At 35.8% G+C, this 12,438-nt stretch overlaps 1 protein-coding gene across 1 annotated transcript in view; it reads left to right on the forward strand.

Moving 5' to 3' along the window:
- Positions 1–12,438, forward strand: part of LOC132126820 (glutamate receptor ionotropic, NMDA 3B-like) — an 86,495-nt gene that overhangs the window by 71,516 nt on the left and 2,541 nt on the right. The window contains exons 4-8 of the mRNA XM_059538338.1: positions 2,122–2,267; positions 3,858–3,973; positions 5,747–5,898; positions 10,235–10,399; positions 11,363–11,430. Of these exons, the coding sequence (XP_059394321.1) occupies positions 2,122–2,267; positions 3,858–3,973; positions 5,747–5,898; positions 10,235–10,399; positions 11,363–11,430 (647 nt within the window). The remainder of the gene's footprint in view (positions 1–2,121; positions 2,268–3,857; positions 3,974–5,746; positions 5,899–10,234; positions 10,400–11,362; positions 11,431–12,438) is intronic.

A 12,438-nucleotide genomic window follows, 5' to 3' on the forward strand; every position in this document is an offset into this window, starting at 1 on the left:
AATCTGGAGATTGATTTGGCCAATCTAAGACTTTAATTTTTTTTTGCCCTGATAAAGTCCTTGACTGAAATAGCAGGGTGTTTTGGGTCATTGTCCTGATCCAATATGAAGTGCTTTCTAATGAGTTTGGTGGCATTTTCTTGAATATTGGTAGTCAAGATGATTTTGTACCCTTCCAAATTCATTCTGCTACTGCCATCATACATTAAGTCGTCATTAAAATGAAGAGGTCCTGTTCTAGAGACAGCTAACTTTGTCTCATCGGTCCATCAACTCTACTGGCTCACATTTGTGAAAAATCTTGCCTTTCTATTTTTGGTGCTGATTAGAGGTTTGCATCTTGCTGTGTAGCTTCTGTAATTCTGTGTCAAATTCTCCTGTGGACTGTAGATTGACAGAGCATCACCCCAGCTTTCTGGAGGTTGTTGGTGATTTTACACACATGTGTTTTAGGGTTCATTTTCACAGCTTTTATGATTTGTCTGTCATCAACAACTGTTGTTTTTCTCAGCCGATCAGGTCGTCATTGGTTGCTGATGTCGCCGGTAGTTTTTCTAACTCTTGATTTCTCCATATGCTCTTTGTTTTTCCTATCGTTCTAATTGACTTGTTTTCTTTTAGCATTCAAATTGCTTGCTTTTCTTTCAGAGTCGGCTTCCCCATCTTCATCCTGGTTTGTGTGTTTCATGATCGAATGCAAGACTTAGAATGCAGAAGCAATGGGTATAACTGGGGAAGTCGTGGCCTAATGGTTAGAGAGTTGGACTCCCAATCAAAAGGTTGTGAGTTTGAGTCCCGGGCCAGCAGGAATTGTGGGTGGGGGGAGTGAATGTACAGTTCTCTCTCCACCTTCAATACCACGACTTAGGTGCCCTTGAGCAAGGCATTGAACCCCCAACTGCTCCCCGGGCGCCGCAGCATAAATGGCTGCCCACTGCTCCGGGTGTGTGTTCACTGCTCTGTGTGTGTGCATTTTGGATGGGTTAAATGCAGAGCACAAATTCTGAGTATGGGTCACCATACTTGGCTGAATGTCACTTCACTTTCACTTTAACTGATAAGACACATTACCTGCTTTTAATATCTGAAGAATTAATGCAACAGGACACAACTGAACACGTAGAAAGACCTGTGAGGCAACTGTTCCAGTACTTCTGCTCACATCAGATAGGGAGATGAAACTCTAAAAATGCTGATCTTCTTAGCTGGTAAAACATCTTTCTGTTGAATCACCCAATAATAAAATGTGACATTCTGTAGTTTTGTCTCATATTTATATTTTAATCATATTTACAGATTTCTTGACTCCACAGCAAACAGAACAATTTTGTCTTTACTGTTCCAATACTTATGGAGGGCACTGTAGTTGACAGTTTCACTCAATCAATGGCACTGGCCTTGTCTGGTCAACCAAATATTATTTTCTTGACCAGGTTAACCTCAAATTGTAATATTTATTTGAATTAAAATCATAAAATTATTCCAAACTATAACAATGTGTTTGGTTGGTAACATAGATGACAGTTTTTGTGAATATGAGTACAATTAAATGTTTTCTTATATTGAAAGAACATTATATTTAAAGTCGGTTTATTTTTGGATAGATTTTTGAATGTTTTATTAATGATTTTGAACTCAAGACTTGCAAAAACTGTAATTTAAGGGACATAAAGGCAATTTCATACAAAGTGAAAAACAAGGTGCAAAAAATATGTGTGAGATTATGGTGTGTTCTCTCTTAATGGATAAAATGTGATATTTCGGAAGAAATTTGTTAGGAAAGAAAAACATAATTATCATCAATGGATAAAAAATGTACCCTAAATTATAGAACAACAATGTTGTTTACATTACAGTACAGTGCACAACTGTTATATATCATAGTTCAAAGAGCACTCCTATAGCTCAAATAGTAGAGCGTGGCACTAGCAGTGCAAATATCACAGTGTGACATTCCCTGAGAATGCATGAACTGATACTTTGAATGCGCCGTGGATAAAACCTCCTATATTATATCAATAATTGAACATGTATCATGGTTTTTTTTTTTTTTTTTTTTTTTTTACCGCACTTTTACTCCTAAGACTTTAGCTGTTTTTTTCCCCCTGCCTTTGGCCTCAGCTCCACCACGCATCTCAGGGATTCCGATTCGGCACTGTTCGGGAAAGCAGTGCGGAGGATTACATGAAAAAGAGTTTTCCTGAGATGCACGAGTACATGCGGAAGTTCAACGAGCCCACCACACCTGATGGTGTCGCCACTCTCAAGTAAGAGATCAATTCATCCAAACAGAATGCATTTGGCTAACAGATGGCAGCAAGTGCTCCTGGTGTAGTTATACTGCCAAGCACTGTAAGCAAAAAGTGAAATTTACAACACATGGAAAAAAACCTTGTGCAGAGTGATCAATAATTCAAACAGCAGTTGCACCCTGTTCAAAACAATGCAAATGCATATGATGAATCTTTTCTCTAACAGTTCCCCTTAGTGACTCACTGGTGTACAATACTGCAGGTGTCAATATTTCGGCCAAATGAATTCAATTTTTGAATAACTCTGTCATTAAAATGAGGTGTTTGCCTGAAGTAATTTTTGTCTCAGCGTATTTGAGTCTAAGTTCTGAGATTCCCTCTCACTGCTGCTCGCCAGGCGAGCCGTTTGTTGTCCACAGTCTGTCACACACATACCAAATTGTGAAGTGTGTGTTTGTTTATTAAAATTTGTATTTGTTTTAATTTTTCGGCTATATTAAAAAAAGTGAGAGGAGAGCTGGGACAGAAAAAAAAAATAGGGAGGAGAATTAAAAAATCCTATGTGGTTTTTATCTAAAGCTTAATTAACAAGTTTCTTTCTCAATGAAAGTAAACCACTGGATTTTTTTTTTTTTTTTGGCTGGACTCAAGACTTCTAACCTAGTTTGCTCTCACAACAGAGATGAATTTAGAAGGAGAGGAGAAAATATTAACATTTTTAAAAGAGTCGCCGCATCTCACTTCCTTCAATAATTCCTTAGTAGAGTTTTGAGTCTATATGGCAGATGGCAGAATTAAGCCTGAAATCATGGCATAGAAGTTGCTTCATTTAATTTTTTGGATGTATCACTCAGAATGTAATTGGAAGAGAACTTAAAAGAGACAAACGTCTTCAAAAGAGTCAAAGATCCATGAAGTATTTGAATTGGCTGAAAACACTTTAATCCTTTTTTTAATTTTGAGAAGAGGATCAGAGGTATCAGTGACCATATGTATCGCAAAGCAATTCATTTCTGAAACATTTGGTTTTTTAAATTTATGCCACAGTCTGTCTGCTCTTGGCTTTTGACGCCGTTTCTATGCAGTCATGTTTGTACTCCAAATTCAAGAGTTTTTTATTTTTTTTTATTTTAAAAGAAACTACTGGTGGTGAAATGTTAATAGCTTTGGCAATGATCATTTTGATTTGTACTGACAAAATATACATGGAAAAGAACTATTCTTATCAACCACAAGTCTAAACTAAACTGCTAAATTTGTTTAATTTCGAATTTGCTGATGGCTGAACTTTTTGATAAATGATGTCTTTTATTATGATTAAATTAAGCAAGGGTGGGCCGCTGCCCTTAAGGTGTCACTATCCATTAAAAGTCCTTTTTGGGCTCTATTCAGCTTGCATCTAGTTTAGCGTAACTGCTGATTTATGGCCACCGCTGCAGTTTATGAACATTTATCTCAGACAAATGATGTCTGTGTTCCATTTGCACCGGAATGAGATGCACAGTCTGACTTATGAAAATCATACTGTGCATGTTTAATGAGAGAGAGTGCGTGTGTGTCTGCTTGTGTGTAGTTTTGTAGCCCCCCTCTTTTTATGTTGTGAAGGACAGATCCACCTCAACTTGATGCTTTTATCATGGACAAAGCCCTGTTGGACTACGAGGTGTCCATTGATGCTGACTGCAAGCTGCTGACAGTTGGAAAACCCTTTGCTATTGAAGGTAAGCAGGATGTACAAACTGAGTTAGAACAATTTAATTGGACGGATGAAAAAAACCTTGTAACACTGTTACTCATTAATAAAATTCTAAAGTAGTATGGTATTTGTATACCAATATTAAATGTAAAGCATTTAATCTCAATTAGATTAAATAAACCATTGTTTTTCCTATCATTATTTAAGACAACTTTGCCTCCCTTGAAAAATTCACTGGCATACAATAAATAATTCAAAATCATCACATGATTTGAAATATTTTATCAAACATATGTAAAAGCTAGAGGCAGATCGGCCAGAATACTGTATGATTCTTCTCTGTATGTGGAGAAAACTGCTGTGCAAAATGAGATAAATAAAGTCATTAGAAATCTGGACTGCCATTGGGAGGTAGATACTGTGCTTGAAGGGAATCAAGAGAAGAAAATAGAGACAAATTGGTTAGAAGTATTCAAACTTCACATTTGCATTTTTTAGAATGTATTAACAAATGCACAACTGACAAGGGGAGAAAAAGGAAGAAGTCTACTTGGCAGAGATCTCTCCTGCTGTCATGCATTTTTGTGGGGAAGCCAATTTAAATGCAAACCTGGCTGTTTTCCTGAGCTGCCTACAGGACGCACAGATCTTTCCTGAAGGCGGCACTGAGAGGTGTGCTGGAGGAAAGAGAGAGCGCTGGGGAAAATAATTGTAGTCCAGTCTGTAATGATTTCATTTCCCAGGCCTAACCCTGAGCTGGGCAGCAGGGCTAATTGAGCTCATGCCCTGCTCGTGTCGTGTTAAATACATTATGCCTGTTGTTTCATGTCTCATGTCTGTTCATTCCCCCTCAGCACGTATTATACCTCTGTCTCTGTGCTGGAAGATGTTATGTATGTTTTTTTTTATGGATTAATAAGTATGGCCTCATGCATCAGCTGGAATTTAACAGACAGGTCTTGACCTTCAGTTTTGCCCTTAAATGCAGCAAAATTATTTGCTCAGCATTTATGACTTATATTTTAACATATTTCAGTTTTTTTTCTTTTAGATGGTATATTATTGTTATTATTACTATAATTATTATTGCTGTGTTCTAAGAAATAAACCTCATTATTTCACAGAATTTATAAATTCATCTTTTAAAAAAATTATAATGGGGTATTTAAGAAATAAACGTGTATACTGCACACCAAACATATAAGTGGTTATATTGGTCTTCTCCATTGTTTGCTTAATTACTCTCATCAATATAAAATGTAGACAAACATAAATCTGTAAAATCAACTAATGTCCCTTGTGAAAAAGAAGTACACTTCTGTATACTTTAAAAAAGTGTTTATTATGGAAATAATATACTTTAAAAAGAATATGTGAGAATGGAATGGAATTTTTTTGGACACATATTAATTGAATGTTAATTGCAATTACATGAAAATGTATTATAGTTGAAATATATGTTAAATGCAGTAAGCTGAACTTTTGCTTTTGACCCATATAAGTATGACTTGAGTAGTTCTTATGGATATGGATAATTTCATGATCACTGTTGAATGCACTTACAAGCAGATTGAGTAATAGAGAGTATTTTCATTTTTGTTTGAACTGGCCCTTTAAGAATGGTGATTTTACTCCATTAACTCCATTATTTCAGCTAACAGTCGTTTCCTATAAAACACTGACAGAAATTGTTTGAAACTATGTCCAGAGAAAGGCAGTTTAATGACGCTTTGTAGCACATTCTGTTTGTTCTGGAGGTGTTTTGATGAATTGGACTGACTGAGTGGTTCCCCCTCAGGTTACGGGATCGGACTGCCCCAGAACTCACCGCTCACCTCTAACATATCTGAATTCATCAGCCGTTACAAGTCAGATGGCTACATGGACATGCTGCATGACAAGTGGTACAAGGTGGTGCCGTGCGGAAAGAGAGTCTTCGCAGTTACAGAGGTGAACAGGATTCAGTCTAACTGAAAGTCAAAAGAAAAATCAACACTGGTGTACAGTGCAAGGCATCTTCAGAGGTGGCCCAAAACAGAACTGGATCATTTGGTTTTAACATTAAGAAATTAAAAAAAATATATATTTATTTGCATAATTCCTATATCAGTTCAATCCTTTTTACCGGATTAGAAGCATGTAATGAATTCATGGTTGGCAGTGTCACTTTTCGATCTCATGCATTTGAGCTGTTTGATGGTGTTCTCCATGCCATGTCAATGGAAATGCTGTGCACTTGTGTTGATTAGATTTTTGTGGTTGTATGTTACATTTAGATTTCACCTAAATGTTATATTGTTGGGAAATGAATATTATTAAGTTATACAGTGAATAAAAAATGCGTTAGTTTATTTTATAACTGTACTTTATACCTCTTGCATTGCTGGGAAATGATGATTATTAAATGATACAGCAAGTAAATAATGCAAAATTAATAAGGAAAAATTATTAGACACTTATTAGACAGTTAATTATCAAATAAATAAAGAATTATAAATAAATTTGAATTAAATATTTATGTTCAGCCAAATGAATCAGAAATGTAAAACATTTTTTTTTTTATCTTATTAGGAAATGGACAAACATTTAGATGACATCATCTTGCACTCATGGGCGTGTCCTAATTTTATACAATTAGATGCACTCTAATGAGAATGTCCCTCCCACTAAGTCCACGCAAGCAGAAAATCATTCAACACACACAGAGGATAAGAACATCCTGATTAAACCTGCCAGATCCATCAAAAAGTTCAAGATCTACTGAACCTAGTAAAGGCAATTTTTTTGTTTGCATAGTCTAATAAAAGAAAATAAACTAGCTGCTACCTAAGGTGATTTTTACCTACTAGCCTGTTACTCAGTTCATTATATTTTGCAGACTGAATAGGTCCTGTAGAGTAAATTACATTGTATCATTGAACCAAAGTCACAGAACCGGTCACCATTTACATAAATTACAGGTGATTTAGAACGTTGTCATCCAACGTAATGGCAGATAGGCTTTCCAACTAATGTCAATCAATATTTACATAGTATAATAGCACTAAATGTATCACTTTCCCACATGTCCCGCATTGTCCTGCAAAATCACATCTGCAACAGAGCAATAAGCAGTTGGCCACCCTAATTTCACGGGGTCCTTCTTAAAGTGCTGACATAAAATCTTTGTGCCAATCAATTAAACCAAATCTCCAGCCTGTCATCACTTCCAAATCACATTTTTCTTTAATTAATTACTGGCTGTTTTATCCAATCAAACAAAGCTCCTGAGATCTCAGCAGTGACACCATCCTGTCATTCTTTATATGAAACCACCAATAGAGAGCTCAAATGTTGATCAGTTCCACAGAGCCCTTTTAAGTCTGACAGGCTGATATGAATAAGTGATGTTTGCTTTAGAGGGGCTTCAGTTCTTACACATTGATTTGGCTCAGTACCTTCACTAACTCATCTCGTGTCATTATCTCCGGTGCTGACAGAGGTGTGCGTTAGATCTGCTCGAAACCTCAGAAGATTCCAGAGTAAATGACACTTTTGGAGCGTGCTGACGGCTGACATCCAGAACGGCCAAACTATCCCTCTCTCCTAAGACACAGATTTCTCCATGCTCCCGAACACTTTAAAGGGGTCACATGATGTCATTTAAATTTTTCCTTTCTCTTTGGAGTGTTACAAGCTCTTGGTCCTTAAAAAGGTCTGTAAAGTTGCAAAGACTAAAGTCTCAAATCCAAAGAGATATTCTTTATGAATCTTAAGAGTCAACCACTCCTACCCAAAACGGCTTGTTCTAACACGCTCCACATGTCTACGTCAGGATGTGGGAAGATTTGCATAACTCTGCCCAAATGTTCACTCAAAGAAAGAAGGCGTAACTTTTATTCTCACTGTTGCTGCCGCCGCCATGGTGTGCAGATGCTGTGTGTTTTTTTGTGAATGCGAAACACACAGAGGACACGACTAGAAATCAGTGGTTAAGTTGTCTTTACAACACTGTTCTAGAACAGTTCAACCCAAATATTCAGATGTGTGCAGCGCATTTTGCAGAGGACAAGACTGTTTCCTGTGAGAGTAGCCTACAATGTCGGTGTCTGTTTCTATAAAGTGGGGCAATTCCAACTTTGCAAGGACAGTCTGGCGCCACTGACACACAGTCTGTAAGTACGTTTTCATATTTAAAGGATTTGCCACTGATGATTCAAACGCAAGTTTTGAGCAGTGTAGAGTAGCGCTTGTTGTTTGTCATTTCTCTGATCACAAATGCAGACATTGTTTTATGTTTAAGCAGCGCGATACACAACGCAACGCGTAAAAAGACAGTAAAGTCAGTATAATCAGTAATTATGTCCCCACTGGATGCAACAAATGCCTCGTTTGTAATGGGTTTAATTAGTTTTATCTTGTCATGCTGGGAGACAGCATCACAGTATGTTAAGGGGCGTAACATTTCCGTCACACGCTGGAGGCATTCGGCCAATCACAACGCACTGGATAGCTGGCTAAACAGAGCAAACCTCGCTTTTCAGACCAATGCGCTTTGTAAAAATTTGACGTGTTTCAGAAAGGCAGGTCATAGAGGAGAAACAATAATGTACATTATGTGGAAAATAATGTGTTTTTTGAACCTTAAACCACAAAAACACGTTGCATTACACCAAATACACAAAATAATGTTCTTTTTAGCATCATCATATGACCCCTTTAAGCTTGCAGCAGGGCGTGTTTTTTTCCATCTCTAATTTCAGGGGGAAAATTACCATTGCCTGAGCAGAAAAGATTATTCCTCATTTCCATTTCAAATCTCGGCGCTCTTGTGGCATCAGAGCCTCACAGAAGGACGAAGCATTGTGAGCTGGTTAAAACCTACACAAGATACACTCGGTTTTGAATCGATCTGACAACTGAACATGTCTGAGACAGAGCTAATAGGATGTGTTATTTCCCAGAATGCCGCTTGGCAGTACACAGCGGCCTTACAAAGATTTACAGGATTGGATTCATGCTTTTGGATCAGTAAAATACACAGTGAACCTGGCTTCAACTGCTCTCTCAATGGTTTTGAGAACACAAGGTACCCGAGAAAGAGTCCAAGATACAGGCCTCATGCCCTGCGGTCTAAACACACAGATGAAAGAGTTTGATGTTTATTCATGTTTTTTTTTCTTTTTTCCATTTCTGGAGTCACTGTTTCTGTTAAGAGATTCTCAGGTCATTATCTGCACCAAACAACTGTGCAAAACTAGTGACTGTTTTCAGAAGGTTTCCACAAACACTCCCCCTTTTTCTATTGGTTTGCAAACATATAGCTCCGCCCCAAACTCAATCTATTGGCTGAGCTACTGTTGCTATGTCAAACTGCTTAGAAAACTCAAACAACAGTCTTTTCAGGTTGACACTTTTCAGGTTAATAAACCTTCAAATGGTTCACTTAAAGTCGACTCTGCATTTATATAAATTATTTTAAAGAACCCAGGAATTCAAAATGCTATTCATCAAGAATCCATCATGGTTTCTACAAAAATCATTTAGCAATGCATCTGTTTTCAACATAATTGTATAATAATAGAAATGTGTCTTGAGCAGCAAATCAGCATATTAGAATGATTTCTGAAGGATCACTGAAGAATGGAGTAACAGTGCTGACAATTCAGCTTTACATCACAGGAATAAACTACCTTTTACAATATGTTCAAATAGTTATTTTAAATTGTAATAATATTTCTCAATATTACAGGTATTTTCAATAAACGCAGCATAAGAGATGTCTTTCCAAACATATATATGCTGTTCTACTTCTAAAATTGTCTATCATCCAATATATACAAAAAAACATGTTTCTAACCTAATTAATAAATAAGCCACAAACTTTACTGTACCTTTAACTTTCAACATTTTCTTAACAGTCAACTTTATCTTATAATGCAGTGTGAAACACTTTCAAAAACCTATAGATTTATGATTAAAATAAAACCCCACCATTATTAGGCTATGTAGAGCTCTTTGATCTGATTGATTTTTTTAGAGTCTGTGGTTTAGTTCTAGCTATCTAGAGGTACATACAGTCCTCTAATATTGATGTGGCTCCTGCTTCGCTTTTAATAATTAAATTTTTAATGTAAATTAGTTTAAGTTGGTAGGAATCCTTCTCCATCAAAGACACACCGGGAAGGCTATGGGCTTCTCTGGGGCTAATCTGATGTCAGTCAGCAGTATTGTAGTGCCCTCCTGTGTACAAACACCACATCGCACTGCAGTCTCATCTCTTCTGGATTTGTTCTCTCTCCTCCAGACGCTGCAGATGGGCATTCGTCACTTCTCAGGGCTGTTTGTGTTGCTGTGTGTGGGTGTGACAGGGGCCTTACTCACTCTGGCAGGAGAACATGCCTTCTATCGCCTGGTTCTGCCACACATCCGCCGCAAACAGAAGTTCAAATACTGGCTTCACACCAGTCAGGTGAGCCATGCATCACTCACCCATCTGACTTTGTTTCTCCTATTTAACACAACAGGGGATGTTTCGTAGTATGTCCTTTTTATAGTGAAAGCGATTGGTGATCACGTCTGTCAGATTGAAACTTTTATGTTCCAAAAAAGCTCTTATATTTTCATACACACACAAACACTTAACCTTATTTTCTTTTTATTTCAGTTTAAGTCAATTTTGTAATTCATATGAATCTTATTTATTTTAATTAAATAATAAAATATCAATTAAATTTGTAGATTTGGATTAATACATAATTATTTGTTTAAATAATTATTTGACAATGATTGCATCTCAGGTATTTTGGGAAATAAGTTAAAAGTACAATCAGAACTTAACCTATTCTTTATTCAATTTTTATTTAGCCAGCTGATGTACTTTGAGGTTAATCAATAAAGTTTACATTTAAAAAACAAATAAGAGTATTGTTGTTTTTAAATATAAAAACTACCAAAAATGAAAACTAAAAAAGACTAAAGAACAACAACGAATACTAAAAACTAAAAATCATATAAACAATATATTACATGAAAAAATAAAAATAATGAACCCAACATATTTCAAACTTAATGAGGGTAGATAGCCAAATATAAACAGTTCAACAAACTATTTGTTTAAATGATCAAAAAATAATTTTGAGCTGTCACCAAGTTTATTATTGTATCAGAATGTTTCCTTTCTTCCTTCCACTAATTACTAAGATTAAGAATGGCACAGTTGTGTTATTCACGGGCCGAAGCTTTGACTCTGTAAATGAGCTGTGCTTGATCTCTCCGGCTCTTTCTCTGAGGGCTTGTGGAGAGATTACTGCCAAGCCGAGTCAGTAATTGTCATCTCTGGAATATTGATTTTTAAAATCAAAAGCTTGATGTCAATCTCTCTCATTCATCCCTTGATGAGATAAATCCTTTTTTCTTTTCTTTTCTTTTGCAGAAAATCCACAGAGCACTGAACATGACTTATGAGGATGTGAAACGGCAGCGGGCGAACACAGAGAAAAGGTTTTGACTGTTTTATTAATCTATTTTTCATTTTAACAGCAGTTTATGGCATCTTACTTCATTTTGAATGTCAAAAATGCACTTGGGTTTAAATGATATTTCAATGTTTTTACTCAGAATGCTGATGTTATTATAGCAAGAAGAGGATCTTGTTATGATAGTGGAGCTCTTTTAATGGTTATAGTTCACCCCCAAAATAAATATTATTATAGCATTTATGAAAACTTTAAATTATTTTCATATTTTTATTTTTAATTTGTTTTACAAATTTTGCTTTAGTCATCTTATATTAGTTTTTTTAATTCTATTAAGCTTTATTTTTATTTCAGTTTTAATAATTCAATTGAAACCTGTTTGTGAATTCAACTGAAACCATGTTTTAAAAATCATTTTCAAGGCAACATTGCTACTTTAAGTTTGTTATCTTATATTTGTATTTTATTTTAATTAGCTTTTATTTCAATCAACGAAAATGTTTCTTAATACAACCAGAATTCCGGAAAAGTTGGGATGTTTTTTAAATTTTAATAAAATGAAAACTAAAGGAATTTCAAATCACATGAGCCAATATTTTATTCACAATAGAACATAGATAACGTAGCAAATGTTTAAACTGAGAAATTTTACACTTTTATCCACTTAATTAGCTCATTTAAAATTTAATGCCTGCTACAGGTCTCAAAAAAGTTGGCACGGGGGCAACAAATGGCTAAAAAAGCAAGCAGTTTTAAAAAGATTCAGCTGGGAAAACATCTAGTGATTAATTAAGTTAATTGATATCAGGTCTGTAACATGATTAGCTATAAAAGCTTTGTCTTAGAGAATCAGAGTCTCTCAGAAGTAAAGATGGGCAGAGGCTCTCCAATCTGTGAAAGACTGCGTAAAAAAATTGTGGAAAACTTTAAAAACAATGTTCCTCAACATCAAATTGCAAAGGCTTTGCAAATCTCATCATCTACAGTGCATAACATCATCAAAAGATTCAGAGAAACTGGAGAAATCTCTGTG

This window comes from Carassius carassius, chromosome 44, assembly GCF_963082965.1.
Source record: "Carassius carassius chromosome 44, fCarCar2.1, whole genome shotgun sequence".
Taxonomy (NCBI): Eukaryota; Metazoa; Chordata; class Actinopteri; order Cypriniformes; family Cyprinidae; genus Carassius; species Carassius carassius.